This window comes from Poecilia formosa, unplaced genomic scaffold (genome assembly GCF_000485575.1).
Source record: "Poecilia formosa unplaced genomic scaffold, Poecilia_formosa-5.1.2 Scaffold4, whole genome shotgun sequence".
Lineage (NCBI taxonomy): Eukaryota > Metazoa > Chordata > Actinopteri > Cyprinodontiformes > Poeciliidae > Poecilia > Poecilia formosa.
In genome coordinates, this window is record NW_006799943.1 from 6,199,131 (window position 1) to 6,217,504 (window position 18,374).

The window sequence follows — 18,374 nt, forward strand, 5'->3', positions numbered from 1 at the left end:
ACTAAGCTCATTTATGAGCTTGGTTTAATATTTCCAGTTTTTCCCTAGCTTCAACAAGGCGGCTGTAGCCAGCGTATTACTCTGTGGAAGGATAATTAGGGCGAAAATAATTTAAGCTAATCTTTAACGGAGCGTAATTCTATTGGCATAACGTCAGCCTTCAACTCGATGCTTGCTGCATCGTCTGCAGATCAGTGCCATTTTTCAAAATGTCTGAAATGTTTCCATTTCCAGCTCATACGCGCAGAGTGACAAAGAGGAATGCAAGAAGAATGAGTCCAGCCAGAATACTGATTTATCGCAGTTACTTTTAAAGGCACTGTAATAAAACAAGTCACCTTGTCACAGCCTAGTTAAGTTTCACTGTCACATATCCAATCTGGCTTCACTTACTCTGCACAGCACATCCTCATCCAGCCCTCCTGACAGCTCATTGTGAGGTTTTTGGACAGATTTCAGTGGATGCCCATAAAGCCTCTTGGCACTGGTATCTGGATGATACACTGTATACAGATGGGATCATTTGTCTTCTCTGAGCTTCTGTCTCTTGTTATGCTTTCCAATATTTCCCTCTCCCATACATCATCCATTAACAGGGGGGTTAGTAAAAGCATGACTCTATTGATATTAGAGGAAAACCATTGTGTTTATTGGTCTGATCAATAAAGGTCTCATTGTCCCCGTCACCTCACTGCTGCTTTTCGATGAGAGTAAATGGACACTCTGCTCGCTTTTGGTTCTGACAGATTCTGTGGGTGAAGCGCTCAGTGGTTGTATTAATCACAGGATGATAAAATCACAGGAGCAGATTTTATTTTCATATAATGGTGATTGTGCTGACCCAAAGACGATGTGGGACCTGATTACGAGACCGTGTGAGCCCTGGACCTGGCAACGCACTGAAAATGCAGATGTACAGTAATATCTGCCAGGTTGTAGAATAAATATCTTTTAATTAAATCAAAAATGGACCACAGCATCTCTCCTTCATTTGAGACATTACAACTCACTTTTTTTTTATTTGTTTGTATTGTTTTCTTTAAAAATGTTTTGTCTGAACAGGATGTTTTTCTGTCAAATCATCTCAATTAATTGGACACGGTTTAAGAGTTATAATAAACTATTTAACGATAACTCTGTACTTTTTCCTATTTTAAAGGCAGGAGTCTTTAAACAAAACAAAACAAACAAACCAAAGAATAAAGAAAAAACAGAGGTGTCCAAATCCCCGTTCTTTGTTAAAATGTCAAATCTTTCTGAATTTCAGACACTTCTGAATCTGTAATTGTCCAAGAGGTAGGGCAAGAGACTCCTTGAGTTTGGTGAACATGCAGACTTTTAAAAGTGGTTTATCAGTGTTGTGAGAGGAGAGTCATCTTGGCAGTGCTGTTGGTCTTTAGTAGTCTTGTATTTGAGATGTGAAAACTGGATAACCAAGTAAACTCATACCAGCATGGTGTAAAATTCTAGCGCACAGCGGCGTCCTGATACAATCCATGGTTTGTGTACAGGACACATTCTATGGTAGATGTTACTTAATACGTTAGACACCGAGCTAGTTTAGCCAACGTTCCATATTTTAAGTATTGGAAATAGGAGGAAGCTGCTGCTTGGCTGAACACACCATCTGATTTCAGATGAGACTTATTTGAGTGTTGGTATGACTGCGAAGATGGGCAAAGTGAAACACAGGACCCAACACCTCTTGTCAATCAATTGTAGGCAGAGCCCAGAGGGCCGTCAGTCTGTTCTCCTGTAAGCTTCCATCAGCTGTTTCTGAGTGAGCAGTGAGTCCTGGGGGGTCTCAGTCCAGGTAGCTCTGACGTTTGCTCTGCACCGGGACAGCTCTCCCATGAGGGTGAACTGCATAACAGATGCGACACATTCGACTTGGCTTTAAACATCTCCACAACCAGATCTCTCAAAGCCCAGATGGAGGAAGAGCTGCTCCTAACTCAGGTTGTTATTGCCAAGTTGTTAGTTGATGCTTCATGAATGGGTAACAGTCAAAATTCAGAAATATTCCATATGGACCTTCAGCCATTAGTCCACGGGAATGTGGATAAAAGCTTGGAAACCATTGTTTGGCGAGTATTAAGAGTGATGTCTTCAAAATGAAGAATGTTTTCCAGTTTCGCCTCAGTTCAGTCACTTTCAAATGGATCAGTTAGATTGTAGAGAGCAACAAGTGTTTCAATTTTTTTATTAAGTGAGAAGGGCCTCCTACTGGCACAGTGTTTGTTTCTATTCCTTTACAGTTTAAGGTATCTAAAAAAAAACAATTGTGTATCAAGGAGTAACTATCAAGGAGTTCCCTTTAGATCAACCCTGACCAGCTTCCCCTGTCCCTCTGGAAGAAGAGCATCTCAACAACATGATACTGCCACTACCATGTTTCAAAATGGGGGTGAAGTTCTGTGTGTCTCTTCTCGAAGTTACGTTTTGTTTTCAGAACAGCTTTTTGTAGATTTGTTGTGCTGCCTACATGGCTGGTGCTAAACTTGTAAATGTGATTTCTAATGGCTTTCTTTCAACACCTGCTTTCTTCTTGCCAGTTTTCCATTCAGGTTAGATTTCTGGAGTGTTTCTATCGTTGTCTTATTTAAAGCCTCACTTTTCAGATTTTTATTTGTAGAAAAGCTTGGAAGCTACGTGTGTTTTTTTTGTTTTTTTTTTCTTTGAATCTGTACGCTCTTCTTTAAGTTGCTCAAGCGCATAAAACATCAGTACAAAATGTGAATACTTTCAGACTTCTAAAGAAATCTCAACTGAATGAGTAGCATTTCTACGTATGTCTCTGAGTTTGGGATGATTCACTTATCAGTCACGGTTTTGCATGCATCTCCTCTAAATTTAGATGTTACATCACTTTGACTCAGTCCCTCCACCTGACCATGAGCGGAGCACCAGCTGGGCCTGCAGGCACAGGGAAGACTGAGACGACCAAAGATTTGGGACGGGCCCTCGGCGTCATGGTGTACGTGTTCAACTGCTCTGAGCAGATGGACTACAAGGTGAGCAAACACAAGCCATGGATTTGCATTTCTTGTGCACGTGCATTCACAGGAGCACCTGCTATGCATGTTGATTTGCTTCCTGGCTATTGTCAGCGAAATGCTATGCATTTGTGATTAAAGTTATCGTTTGACCTTCACACCCTTTTTCTAAATCCTTTATTACAGTTTAGTTGCTGCCTTCTTAGGAGGTATCATTGAATTGCACCATGCCATGATTTCTTTGCAAAAAGCTTCATGTATGCCCAGCCTTCTCTGGCTTTTATTACATCTTTAATGTGTTTTATTGCACACCCACCACAGATTGAATGGCTAGGGAAGACGGATATGCTCCGACCTCCCTCAGAGGGGGGGATCGTAGCAGTGCAGAGGCACATACCACCCCGAGCTGCACATTGTACAGCAGGTTGTCGGTGGAGAGAAGTGCTAATGTACTCCAGGAAGACCACACGAGAAGCTGGACTCAGAGCCTCACACTGTTTGTCGTTTTTAGTTATGCACAGACACACAGCAGTTAGATTAGTCCTACAGTCGACTCCGGTTTGCATCACAAGCTAAGCTTTGCTCTGTAATCAAAGACAACAGTCGGCTGCATGCGCCTTCTAAGTCCAGCTGCTCTCTGAAGGGTTGTTCACTTGGTTTCATGTTGAAATCAGAGGCAAGAGAAAATGTGAGTGGTAGACATTTTTAGTTATCGTTTTTGTTTCAGTGTCTGGTTTTATTATTGTGAGGTGTTTTTATATGGATCAGCCTTCCTTTCACGCTGCTGTGTGGATGGTTTGCTACACATCCTTGGTTGAATTATAAATCTTCCTCTGTCCACTTCACCACAGGTCTTATCAGTCAAAGGTCTGGCCAAAAGTGTTTTGGAGTCTCCAAGCTGAGTGAAATTACCCAATTTATCTCCAGGGCTACTATGAAAACAAGCAAGCAAAAATAAACTACAGATTTTAAGAAAATACCCTTAGGTTAGCACAAGACAAATATAGCACATGAAATATATTCCTACTTCTTCGACTGGTGGACAAACAGAATTATTAAAACCAGGTCAAGAGTAAAGTTTTGGACTAACTTAAAGCAATTTAAAGAAATGTGCATTTCTGAAACTTAACAATATTTATTTCAGTTTCATTTACTATTCCACCAAGATCAAAACAGACGGCTCACAAGATTTTTTTTTCCTTCAGCCTTTTCCCCAAAGTCTTATATGCCTTATGAGTCTGCGAATGGCTCACTCGCTTACTCGACATGTCCATCTTACTCGTGTCTCTGTCTGTCCACCAGTCCTGTGGGAACATCTACAAAGGCCTGGCTCAGACGGGGGCATGGGGCTGCTTTGACGAGTTTAACAGGATCTCTGTGGAGGTGCTGTCTGTTGTAGCTGTACAGGTAAGAACAACACTACCTCGTTTCACCTTTGGTTACTTTTACATGAGGTAAAAATATGGCACGTGCAGCACATTTAAAGTAATTTAAAAATATACTGACAAAGTGTAGTAACTTTGAAGGAGCTGCAGAGAGCCACAGCTCAGGTGGGAGAACATGTTAGCAAGTCTTTTAGTCAAACATGGAAGACTTTGCTGTGGTCAAAACAGATCAACGTTTTTAATTTGGTCAGCATAAAAAGGCCTGCTACTTCTGGAATTAGCTGACTCCTCAAATCACCCTGAACACACCATTCCTAAACAATGGGACAATCCAGAAAGAAAACCTTTTAGAGGCTGTGTTAGACCTCAAGCTCGTGTCAAGGTTCACCTTCCAACCAAATAACCTTAAACATGCAGCCATATTTATGTGTTACAGTGGCCAGTTGAAGTCCAGATCTAATCTGGACTTCAACTGGCATAACTTAAAACTGATTCACAGACGGTAAAATGAATGATTAGAAATCTAAGTCTTTAGATGTGCAAAACTGTGAGATAAATGCCCACTTATCTTCATACTTTTTAAAAGGAGCTTTTATAAAGCATTTACTTGGCTGGTTGGAAGGGCTGAATATAAGTGTAAACTACATTGTGCAGATTTTTATTTGTGAAATTATAGAAAATTCTTCATTACTTTTAGTCCAACAATCAAGCACCGCTTTGCACCATTTTTCTTTCTTTTTTTTTTTTTTTTAATAAAGATCCAATAAAAACATTGATGTTTGTGGCTGCAATGGGGCAAGAAGTTGAAACAAGTGTTAGGACTTTTACCAGACACTGTATTCCTTCAACATCAGCAATTGGAGCAAAATTCCTTCAAAGCAATCAGGGCTTAATGGTAAAATACACAAACTAACAGCTGTACTCGATAACCAAATTAAGCAAGAACAATTTACATAGTGCAATACAACTAATATTACAAGGGCTTCATTAAATGAAGCACAGAATGCTGCTGCATACTTGCAAAATAAAGACTCTCAGGCAGAGTGCTGGATTTTCTGCATGACCTCTGGAGATTTTTGCTATCGGCCACCTTTTGTGTTTTTCAGCAGAAGTTAGCTTCTTCGTTATCTTCCAATGCATCGACCAGATCGCCCCTGTGGCTTCATGAGGTTCTCTGGGGTTTTCAAATCAAGCATGCAGTTGCCTTCGACGCTATCTGTAAATATGTGCAGCAACGTCACAGCAAACAATGTACAGTTGATAATGTTGATTGCGATCATAATAGCGCAGATAATGGAGATGGCTTCCTGAAGCATTGCTATTCACTGCCAGACCCAACAGTCACTTCTTTGCCCTTCTCTCCGTCTCTCTTAAGCAGAGATGAAAGTCAAGCAGTCTTTCTCCGTAAGCTGGGGAAGTCCACAGTACTTAGAGAATTTTAAAGTGCCAGAAGAATGAATAGGTGTTGCAGGGTGCAATAAATAATAAATCACGTTGGCTTAGACGTGGAAGAGCAGACCTTGAGAACAGAGGAGCATCAAATTCGCGCTGTGACAGCTGGCGGCCCGCTCTGGCACTCAGCCTTCCTCGGTGGAGCCAACGCAGAGTCATTTCTCCTCGGCGAGCACACACCTCATCCATCGCTTGAAAATGGGGGGCAGTGAATATTGCACGGGGCCAAACGCCGCTGCTGCTCGGGACGTCTGGAACAGGTGGTGGGGCCGCTTCGACGTCAGACCAACACAGGCAAACAGAAGGCAGCCAGACATGACTTCATGAAGATAAATTGGAGAGGTTCTGCCTCTTTTAGCAATCTACACAAACCTGGACTGCTGATTGTGACTTACACAAATCTTACATACGACTAGGTCATAACACCTAGTTGGTGGGATATATTAGGCAGCAAGAAAACTTTTGCTGTCAAAGGAAAATAGGCGAGTCTTATAAAAGATACACTATAATGGCTGGGTGACTGAATCAGAACATCTCCTAACTGCAGCTCTATTGGGATGTCGTTACCTCCCATGGCTTGGTCTAGGGGACATAAGAGACCAACATAAATCTAGACAGTGAATGAGGAGTCAGGGTGGCATTTAAGGTGTTTATTTCCCGCCAAGTTTTTAAATTCTTTTCTGTACTGACCGATCGAAAGCTTCGGGGAGAACTCAAGCCAACATAATAAAACAAAACAACCCTGAAAGAAAAATAAAAGAAACTTGCCTAACTCCAATAAAAAAAAATACAATCCTACAAATGTAACCTACCTAACAAGCACATAAATAGGAGAAAACTAAGGCTAAACAAAAAGGCAACTCTCCTGTACAAAAGCAGTCCGACCAAAGTTACATCATTCAGTTCAAGAACAAAGAGGCAATGAAGCCTGTACAACGACAGGGGTGTATGGCAGTCAAATGGCCAAGAGGCCCTGAAGTCCAGCTTCACAGCCACTAAATAGTTCTCAAGTGATTGATTGGATTGAGACCCAGGAAGATGCGCCGGAGCCTAGGAGAAGACACAAGGCAATACTTTAATGAAAAAGCAGGAGTCAGTATGTTAAATAAGAAGTTGAAAGTAAGAACAGAGGTAGATCACCAACGTGGTAATCAATGCTCATAGGGAGCAAAGTCTGGTTAAAGTGATCAGAGCCAACAGATGAACGACTCTACCCTAAATTCCTGAAGATGTTAATGCTGCTTCAATAAGCAACATATTCAACACAGCACAGTTTTTTTTCGTAATAGTGCAGATAATAAGTGTCAGAACTGAACTATGAAGCTGTTGAGGTAGGTAGTCTTGTCTGATGAATCACTCTCACATCTAGTATCTCTCACATCTGGAACTGACCGTTCCAGGATGCACTATGGGAAGAAGGCAAGCCTATGATCTGAGAAATATTCTGGTGGGAAACCTTGGTACTGCTGCCATTCACCTGAATGTTGTTCAGCAGTGTAGTGTGCCCTGCCGCGAGTACAATTAGAAATCTGAGCTGCTGACCTCTCTTGCAGATTACCCTGATCACAATCCGACATCTTACAGCTGACAATCTGTAAGATGTGCCGTAGAAACCACTTCAATCCAGGGAGGTCCTACTTAGCACCTTGCAGGACTTAAATAAAATCCTGCCATACTCTTGTGCCTTCAGAGATCTTTTGAGACTCTAAGTGACTTAAACAAATCAGTCAAAGATGTTCTTAAGTTTACAAAAGAGGACCAAACACTATCAGACAGACAGGCATAATGTCATTTCTGCTCAGTGTACATGTGATAAGTTAAATCAGGGAACAAACCCCACAAGATCAAACATTTTCAGTTTGTTTTCTTAAACTTCTTGCAAGCGTATTTGGGATTTTTTAAAAATCTTTCACCTCTGTTGAGTTTATGTCCTGTCATTTGACATAAACTCACAAACGTTTTGCTTGTGTGTGTGTGTGTGTGTGTGTGTGTGTGTGTGTGTGTGTATGCACGTGTGCCACAGCTGCCCTGTTTGTTTTTTGCATCCCCCTCCCTCCCTTTCTCTGTTGTGTTGGTATGACTGAACGATCTGTAGTCGACTACTCATCCATGAAGAGATGTTCCTTCTCTTTCCAGCTGTCAACTCGCTATGCTCTTTAACCACTCGCATGTTAAATTCATAAGCAGGGATTCACAGTTTTAGGCGCGGACATAGAGAAAGTTCAGCCTGATGACTCATTTAGTCATGATTTAGATTTAGACTGGATGGATGAGCCTCTGGAGCTCATCCATCCAGAAAACCCTGCTTGATAGGACGTTCATATTTGTGATAAAATAGTGAACATTCATATACATAAAAAATAAGGTCGTGCAGCATAATGATTGGACGTGCTGTAACAGACCGACTGTGGGACATGCTAATATTAATGCGATGCTAATAAGTGGGAACTGAGAGCAGTTTTTACTGTATTAATTAATATCTTATTTCAATCAACGTGTGAGTTGCTTCCATAATGAATCAGCAGTGTCAGACGGGTTGCTCCATAAATTGAATTCACTGCAAATGTTCCCAGCAGGTCCTAACATGAATTTCCCAGTGTTTTGTGCACCAGTTTTGGTTCCTGTTCCCTCCTTCTACACTTCAGACTGGAGATGTTGGCTAAGATGACTGAGGGTTTGGTGTTAAAGATGGCTAGCTTATCTGACGTGGATATGCAGCACTTTGCAAAAGTAATCACACAAAATGCGAGCGTTTGGATACTTTTGTAAGTCACTGCACATCTAAAACGGAGATGTGCAGTTTTATTTTTAGTAACAGATTTAGAGACACATGTCATTCCATGCACATTGGTTAGAAAAACTAAGAAAGTTGATGACAAAGGATTCCAGAAGTATCTGGAATATTTCTTATAAAGTACCTTGCAAGTTCCCCACAATTACCTTGAAAGTAACTTTTAGGTGTAAAAATACACTACTGTTATTTTATAACCTGTAGTAGGAGTGTCTGGTCTACAAGGCCTTCTGCTCAACCATCCTTTTCGAACCCATTCCATTTAAAAATGTATCCCTCTTTCATTAAAACCATCACTGTTTGCAGACTATCTGGTATGTCTCTCTAGCACAATGTGTTTGCATTAAATGTGATAACTGAGCTTATGATGCGTTTTCCCCTGAAAAGTACCCTCCTACAACTCCTTAAGCATGTACAGGTGTCCATTCAACAAAACTGTGGTGGGACATGAACCAGAGAAAGGGCAGATCTGCTTCTGCCCCCTTCAGAGCCTGAGGTCCCTTAATGAAATGTTGTGTGATAAATGTTGCAAACATTTCATCACACTGTGGTGGCAAGTGGTGATCTTTTACCTCTTGCCACCACTGCTGTGTTTTGGGGCTTTTGCCTCATGGATAGAAGTGCCAAATGACTGGACAAGGTGCTAAAATAAGCCAGTTTGGTTCTCAGCAAGAGACTCGACTCTGTAAACTGTAACAGGGACACATTGAGTAAGCTGGAAGTTTATTCTCGACAGGCCACTGACTGGACCAGGGGACAGCACTGCCAGGGCGCTCCTTTTAGTTTTGAGAGTAGCTAAAGATGCGTTTTATTCCAAGAGAAGTAGGACTATCCCCCGGTACTGTGAAGAAGTACTCACCCTCTGTGTTAAGTTTAAGATGGCTCAGATTGTCAAATAATTGAAAATTGCAAACACATAACTGGTTCAATAATACAATAAGCAATTTTCAAATTATGGTGACATTTATTCAGAGTAAATAGCGTGAAAATAAATATGTGAAATATAATTGCTTGCCTTGACCAATCATGAGTCAACCATGATTAAGCAAATACTCCGATTAATGCCAGATCTGTAGAATCCTGAAATTGCTTGAATAGAATCAAATATGTGAACATGCAGTTGGCTGATAAATCTAAACAAGTGATGTTTGTCACCGACATTTATCAGTCTGGAAAGGGTTACAAGGCAGCACACACATAGTATGTCTTTCTATCTTTGTATTGACTTTGTATTGACTTCTCTTCTTTTTGTCATTAGTTGCTGTAGACTAACCCTGATACTTATCCTAAACCTAACTATTACCAGTGCATGCCTAAACCTAACCTAAACTTGATTCATTCTTTAGTCCTAAACTTCATCCATAAATCAAAAACAGCACTTTTCACACCTCTTTTCTGACAAGGAAGGCCCAACAAAGACTCTTCTTCCTCGGGGAACTGAAAAGGGCTGGGCTCTCTGCTCAAGCAGTTCTGTAGAGCTGTGATAGAGCACATCCTCTGCCTCAGTATGACTGTCGTTTGGCAACTGCATAGTCCAGGACAAAAAGGGCATGGTCAGGGTGGTGGCCAGTGGATCGTGGGGAGTCAGTTACCGAACCTGGACCTACTACATACTGGCAGAGGCCAAAGGAAGGCCAGTTGTGTTGCCACTGACCCCATCCATCCAGGACATAAACTGTTTGTACCTCTACTGTCTGGGAAACGGTACAGATATAAAAAGACAATAACAGTTTGGCAAAGGAAAAGCTTTTTCTCAAGAACTGTGAAATCAATCTGTCCACCTTCCATCCTGCCCCCCTTCATACATACTCACACCCATTTGCTGCACCCCAAGGACTGATTATGACCACTTATTTATCCATTTATCACTGCGAGTACTGCTCCAATTTGGTTATGTTGTAGAAACATGACGACAAATAAAAATCTTATGTTTTATGTCTTCTCATGAGCCTGAGATTTGGACCTCATAAGGAGAAGTCAGCTCCCAGAACGTAGTATTTGTTGGGGAAAAACGATTCTTACAACGTATCAAATACAAGGACATAAACTTAAAAGGAACGACAATCTCCAGTTAGACCATCATGCACTGAATTGGACTGCGGGAAAAAATCTGAGCACTTGAAAACAAGCCTCACAGGGACAGTTTAAAGTTTACATGCAAACTGTACACAGAAACAACCTCAGCTTAGATTTGAGTTTCTATTGTAAGACAGCAGCACAGGTTCATCCTTTTACACCTTCATTTTGTTGATGGGTTTCCACCCCACAATAAATGTGACTGATATTATAGACAGAGTTGTTTAGTGATGAAAAAAATGGCATGTTTTGTTTTTTTACCCTTTGCGTCGGCTGTGCATGCAGGTTAAAAGCATCCAAGATGCCATCCGTTATAAGAAGCAACGATTTAACTTCATGGGAGAGGAGGTGAATCTTTGTCCTTCAGTGGGGATATTCATCACAATGAATCCTGGTTACGCCGGTAGAACGGAGCTTCCAGAGAACCTCAAGGCTCTTTTCAGGTAAGTCTAAACCAATCCTAAGTCCACCCATTCTCTATGAGTAACATCCATAAGATCAGATTGTTTATCCTACCTGGTTACTGAAGCCGTTAATGCAATTCTGGATAGATTGAATAGTGAAATAGGAGCTGAAAGACCAAAACTTAAAGCGAAGTGCTTTTTTTTGTGTCTGTCCACAGACCTTGTGCTATGGTGGTTCCAGACTTTGAGCTCATCTGCGAGATCATGTTGATGGCTGAAGGCTTTGTGAATGCCCGGATCCTCGCCAGAAAGTTCATCACCCTCTACACTCTGTGCAAAGAGCTGTTGTCCAAGCAGGTAGTTCCTTCTGCCCTCAGTGTTTGGCTGGAAGACATCAGAACCTCTTAACATTGTTACTGCATGTACAATTTAATTTAAGTGAATAAATATCTTCTTCAGTAATTCTTAGATTTTTTTCAGGCTGCCCCACAGAAAAAGTATGAATATTTACATATTAAAAATTGTACTTTTGTGCAAAATCACAAAATTTTAAATTAGAAAGTTATCTACAGCTTTACATATTTCACCATTTTGTACAGTACAATTTTTGGAAATTCAACATTAGAAATAGGATTTTGTTAATCTTGCCTAAGCAAAGGCAAGATTATGTATTCATGTACATATTTAATGTACGTTATTCAGGTAAAACGTACATTTACTCATAAACTTAGCTATTCTTCAGAAATGGGACACTAAAATACTTGCCTTTTTGAGCGGGAGAAACAAGATGATTTACAGAAGGCCAGAAGTGGCTTTCAAGTAAATGTTTCCTGTTAATTAGAATACAGTTTTCTACCCTTTATGCTTTTTAAATAGCCACACTGGGAGGTTAACAAGCTGCTATTACCTAGGTAATAAGCGGGGCTAGCTAGCTGCAGTCAGCTAATTAACAGACATGCAGCTCATAGCTTGTCAACTCCACATTACCGTGATGAAAGGTGAGCGGTCGGTGCTGCTTCGGTTTGCACACCACGTCGTTGTGTGTTTTTGATTTCTTTTCTCCCAATAAAACCTTTCCAAAAAACTGAATCTGTCTTGTGAACTAGATAAACAAGCTTTCTAGCCTTCTAAAAGTTGACTGGGGGAGAGTGAAAGCTGTGTTATTATACTATGGCCACTTTCTCTCTCAATAAAACTATTTTTGAATGTGGGAACAGAATAAGGCATAAGTTTTAACACCTTGGTGTATCCTGATACCACTCCCCACCTTGTACCTCCATCTCATCCATACATCTTCCTCTATCTCATCCATACATCTTCCTCTACTTACACCATTCCCCTGACCTTTCCTGCAGGACCACTACGACTGGGGCCTCCGAGCCATCAAGTCAGTGTTGGTGGTGGCTGGCTCTCTGAAAAGGGGAGACCCAGCACGAGCTGAGGACCAAGTTCTCATGCGAGCTCTGAGAGATTTCAACATCCCAAAGATCGTGACTGAGGACATGCCCGTTTTCTTGGGGCTGATCGGAGACCTTTTTCCTTCCCTGGAAGTCCCCAGGAAGACAGACCTGGACTTTGAAAAGCATGTGAAGCAATCCATTCTGGACCTGAAGCTGCAGCCTGATGACAGCTTCGTTCTCAAGGTACACAGTTGAAACGGCCATGATGGTGTATGCTGCTGTTGCTTCCATTTTAATTACACCTAAAATAAAATGTTGGTCTTTGGGAAGTTTGACACTAAATCATATGTGAAGGTAAATGTAATTAGACGCTGTCCGAGATGTACAAACATGGTTCCCAAATGTAAGTTTCATCTTTAACAATTTGACAGATATTACACTTGCAGTGCTTTCATTTAGATTTATCCTGGTTCTCTCCAAAAGCTATTTTCCTCATGTCATAATGTTCCACTGAGAAATACACATTAGTGTCAAACAAGACTGCAGCATCGGGATGAATTGGGCAAATATTGCCGAAAGCTGGTTGTTAGCTGCAACGAGAGTTCAGGTGCCGGAGCTGACGACCTAATTCCAGTCATTATGTCACACACACACACGCACACGCACACACACACACACAATGGAAGGAGCTATGTGTCAGAAACAAGACTGCACCGGACCAAGGGAAATAATTGCAATCTGCCGCAGGTCAAATAGACACGGGAATCACATAATAACACTCTATCAATGGAGGCTGCCGCTGCACCACGCCACTTAACCCTGACTCTGAGAGATGGCACAGAAATAAACAAAGAGCAGAGAGACAGAGAGAGAATGGCAGAGTGGTCAATAACAAGCTTCCACCCTCAGAGCTTGAACTTTTCCTGTCTTTGTTTGGATGCCCAACCTTTTGATTTCAGTCTAAGCAGGAGAGACCCAGTGTCTTTAGCATTAGCCTGGGCTAGCATAAGGCCTCCCCAGATCAAAGCGTTAATCAGGCCAGGCCTTTGAGAGCGCCGAGCCGCCTGCGTTCCAGTTGAATGGACGGGGAGGAGGAACCGGGTCGATGGCATTGATCATGTAGAGCCATCTGTGTGTTTGAGAGAAAGTGGGGAAAGAAACCATCCCGTCTTTCATTTTCTCGCCTGCAGTCATTGTTCCTCTCCCTGTGGTGTCACCGAAAATGCTAGATTGAATGAACTCCAGTCACTGGGGTGAAAGAAAGGAGACGGACTAACAAATCTCGGATGGATTGATGGATTGCATTTTGGCTAACATAGACCATTTTAATAAAGTACAGAATACTGTCCACCATCCAACTAAACTTGTTTAATTTAGAGCCTTGTTATCAACAACTGTTAGACAGGAAACAAAATCTTTGTGATTCTTCTCAGACTAAATATTGGCTACATACAGACTTAATTGTATATTATGTAGCATTTAGTATTCAGTAGTTATCAGGAACACAGCTCAGTGTGTGCATCATGTATAGATCTCAGTCTTTGTGGTGGATGATTGTTTTGTGACCAACATATTCTGGCATCATCTTCTGTTCCAAATTGTCTCCCAGCTGTTGGAAGTTTCAGGATTTCAGGCAAACAGGTTTAGTGTGTTTGGTTGTCTTTACTGCATTATATTTGCTCTACAAATAGAAAAGACTGGCATGTATCACTGTTGCACAATTAAATTCATAAAGTCAAAGATGCATCTTTTTAAAGGAGAGAGGAAAGACTTTAGTGGAACTGTAAAATGCTGATGATGCCCATTACATCCACAAAGCACTCTGGCTGGTGACCTTCAGCTACTGTTTTGACAGTCACTCACAATGCCAACTTGCTGGACTATACGTGCCAGCTGCTGCCATATCAATCATTTACATACCTATTATTTCTCTCCATGTGCACAAAACAACATCCATATTTAACAATTCTTCCCGAGGATTGGCCTGTTTTTTTTTGTTTTGTTTTTTTGTTCTTTTTGGCAGCCGGGTGACTTGTACGGTTTTTTAATGAGTCTTTCTTGTAAATTTGGAACTTTGAATTGTAAAATGTTGTGTTTTGGTTTGATAGGATATCTTTTCGTATGCAGTGTGTGCTGCTAATTATGGTAATCTACTTGTATCCGTGTGTATTATGTTAATATACCAGGCCTGATTCAGTCAGTGCCCTTTCAACGAGTGACTTTCCGTGTCACTTCCAGATACAGACATGAATGACACATTAATTACACAGTAATGTGAGTTTTGACATTTGATGTTTTTAGAAGTCCCCCTGCTGTCATTTAGTCTGCTTCATGTTCAGAGGAAGAAGGCGCTTGGCTGTACCTCGCTGCCGGATTTGCAGTGAGGCACACGCTGCTTAATTGTGAGATTAAGCAGCATGAACACCATGTTCTTAATAAAATGCTGGATTATTGTTGAAAATGATTGCTTGGTAATAGGCATTCATTGTAATCTCTCTCTCTCTCTGTGTGTGTCTGTGTGTTAAGGTGGTGCAGCTCGAGGAACTGCTGGCCGTCCGCCACTCTGTGTTTGTGGTTGGGAGCGCGGGCACCGGGAAGAGTCAGGTGATGAGATCGCTCCAGCGGACCTATCAGAACACAAAGCGTCGGCCCGTGTGGGCAGACCTCAACCCCAAGGCCGTGACCAATGACGAGCTCTTCGGAATCATCAACCCGGCAACCAGAGAGTGGAAAGACGGTGATTACCACGTCCTTCAGAAAGAGGATTTGATTAGCGCTAAGTGTTTAATGACGTGCCTCGAATACCCTGAATGTGAACTCATCTTCTCGCAGGGCTCTTCTCCAGCGTAATGCGTGAACTGGCCAACATTAGTCACAGTGGGCCTAAGTGGATTGTTCTGGATGGAGACATTGATCCAATGTGGATTGAGTCACTCAACACGGTTATGGATGACAACAAGGTGTGAGGAAATGATGTCTTTAAAAAGGCTGAATTTTCTGTTTTGTGTCGACTCAAAATGAGTCATCACCTGCAGAAATTAGAGTTGAGTCAACAGACAGCTGCTTGTTCTGAGTGGATCTAACAATAGACAGAACTTTACACCGTGATTACACGCTGTGTGACAGAACCTCTTCTCTGTCTGTTAGGTGCTGACTCTGGCCAGTAATGAGCGCATCCCTCTGAACCCCACCATGAGGCTGGTGTTTGAGATTAGCCACCTTCGCACTGCGACTCCTGCTACTGTATCCAGGGCAGGTATGGCAGCTTATGAATGCCTTTCCATGTTTGCTTCTCTCCACCTTTTCCAGTTAAATTTCTTATTGAATCCAAAAACTTAATGAGCTGAAAATACTGTGCCTTGCAAAAGTTTTATAACCTTCAAACCTTTTCATATTACCATTCAGTATAACCAAATCTAGGTGTACTTCTTAAATATTTCAGGGCACTATGGGACTTAATTTAAGAAATGGGAATATAGTTTATAGAAAGCCTGCTCTACCACCGTACCACACTGGAACCCAATTTAAGTGTATTTTGTGAAGTGTTTGTAAAGTAGAAGAAAAAGAACACATGCTTTAACCCTTTCATGCATAAATTATGATCCTTTGTGTCAGAATTATTTTCCAATTTCTTTTTCTTAAGGCATAAAAAAAGGTAGGGAAAAAATTGTAAAACAATATATTTTTTTTTAGGTGATCAATTGTAATTTTCTCCAAATACAAATTTGTTATTTGAAAAATTAATCAGTAGTATTGTTCTTTATCTGATGTCACAATATTATTTTTACCTGCAAAAGTCGTCAACAGTAGAAGGAGGGACTGGGTCGGTTGGTGTGGTTTTTTTGTCCGTCGGCCATATTGGATTTAGCAAAAATCATTTCTTGCATTTGCAGCTGATGGCCAGTAGTTGATGGTGTATTTTATGATGCATTAGTGTCCACTTCAGTGGTCTGTGTGCATTTATAACACAAAAATCCACAAGAAGCACAAAAAATGGCTTCAAGAAAGCTGTCCACTGTAGTGACCACTATACATGAAAGGGTTAAGTTTCTTTTTTTCAATCAAGACCTTAAAAGGGTGCAATGCTTTTATATTTAGCAATTCTAACTCATCAAATATGCTTAGAATCCATTTTATTATTAATTCTGAATACTTTCTCTGCCTTTTCTGTAGAAAAGCATCCCCACAGTATGATCCCACCACTACCATATTTCAAGCTTAACATTTTTTTTGTTTAACAGCATTAAATTTGAGCACAGATGGACTATATGTACTCATTATATGACTTCTCAAGGTAGTAGATTGGACTAGATTTTATTGAGGGCTGTTGATGTAAAGCTACCTTTGATTTTCTATTTGGGGGGAAAAAATCCATTTCACAATTATCCACCAATTATATAAAATCACCCTCAGAGACTTTGAATGTTGTGGTTATCTGAAATCTGAAAACTAATGATACTTTTGCAAGGCGCTGTATATTTATCCATACATTTTAATCACAACATGTGGCACTACTTGCCCACTCCTCCACCCAGGCATTCTGTACATAAATCCAGCAGACCTTGGGTGGAGCCCACAGGTGTCCAGCTGGATCGACAAGAGGGAAGTCCAATCTGAGAAGGCAAACCTGACCATCTTATTCGACAAGTATCTCCCATCTTGCCTGGAGGTCCTCAAATCAAGGTACCGTGGTTTTCCTGAAGCGATGGGAAGTGCTCACTGTCATGTTGACACATTTGTTTCCTGTGTGACACTGAAAACGGAGGAGGGGTGTGTGAAGTGGGCATCTGGGACGGGGGGAGCAAACGGGGAGTGACTCAGAAAGAACTGGATGTGATTCCACGTTCTGTACGAGGACCATTTGCATCCGCTGACACCCTCATCTTCGTTGCTGCCGGAGCAAACAACAGGAAGTAGGGGAGGGATGAATGCATTGTACTCACAAAGATTTCTAAATATGCACCACAGCTCATAAATTTGTCATCTGGTGTTTCGGAAGTACATGATTAAAATTCTTGGGTTCTCAGAGCTTTTGTTCGTTCATTTTGTGAATTCTGTAAAAAATAGACACAGTTCTAGGCAAAAGTTTCCATAATCTTGAGTTCGGTGTGTGACTGTCATAATTTGGGCTGGTGGTATATCTAAGGTGAAAGAATGTTTTCTTTTTTTTTAACAAGTACTTAATGCAGAGGTTTATGAAGTCTTAATTTTACAAACAAGATGCAGTTTAAACATATATTCACCTTAGCCTTTTGTTTGGTATTTGCTTAAGTCTCTAATATACGTTTTAACTTGACAAGGCCAATGCCTATGTGCCTTTGGATTGCAGCTGAATAAATTTTATTTCTTTGAAAGCTCTTATTGGGTTAATTCGTTCTCAGAAGAATAGCAAAGTCCAAGAAATTCTGTGACAATCTAAGAAAGAGAAGTGTGGACTTCAACAAATTGAGTCTTTTGGAGCTGTCTGAAGACATGGAGATCATCATTTTAAAAAATGTTACCAAAGTTTTTCTTTCACACTCTGGTATTTCTTTTACCACCCATGTCACATTCTGCTGTAAATTTCTTTTCTTTTACCATTGACTGAGAGATTGTCGACATGGAAGAAAGGCAGAGCTTCAAAATCAACACCTTCAAACTCAACCAAATGTTTCGGCTACCCTCATGGACAAGCTAAACTCCTTCTACAGTCATTTTTAATGGGCAGACGAGAGAAATTTTCAGCTATTTTGCCACAGTCACAAGAAGCATATTGCCACCTTCCTCAAATAATGGCCTTTAAGCAAAAAAAACCCCAAAACAAAACACTTTTGGACTTTATTTTAGGAGGGCTACAATATTTAGGATTCAAGGTGAGGCTCCTTGGCCCT

General features: G+C 41.0%; 1 protein-coding gene across 1 annotated transcript in view; it reads left to right on the plus strand.

The window, feature by feature from the left end:
* Positions 1–18,374, plus strand: part of dnah9 (dynein, axonemal, heavy chain 9) — a 173,313-nt gene that overhangs the window by 43,685 nt on the left and 111,254 nt on the right. The window contains exons 33-41 of the mRNA XM_016676322.1: positions 2,858–3,014; positions 4,299–4,403; positions 10,986–11,143; positions 11,323–11,461; positions 12,460–12,747; positions 15,031–15,241; positions 15,337–15,464; positions 15,652–15,760; positions 17,040–17,187. Of these exons, the coding sequence (XP_016531808.1) occupies positions 2,858–3,014; positions 4,299–4,403; positions 10,986–11,143; positions 11,323–11,461; positions 12,460–12,747; positions 15,031–15,241; positions 15,337–15,464; positions 15,652–15,760; positions 17,040–17,187 (1,443 nt within the window). The remainder of the gene's footprint in view (positions 1–2,857; positions 3,015–4,298; positions 4,404–10,985; positions 11,144–11,322; positions 11,462–12,459; positions 12,748–15,030; positions 15,242–15,336; positions 15,465–15,651; positions 15,761–17,039; positions 17,188–18,374) is intronic.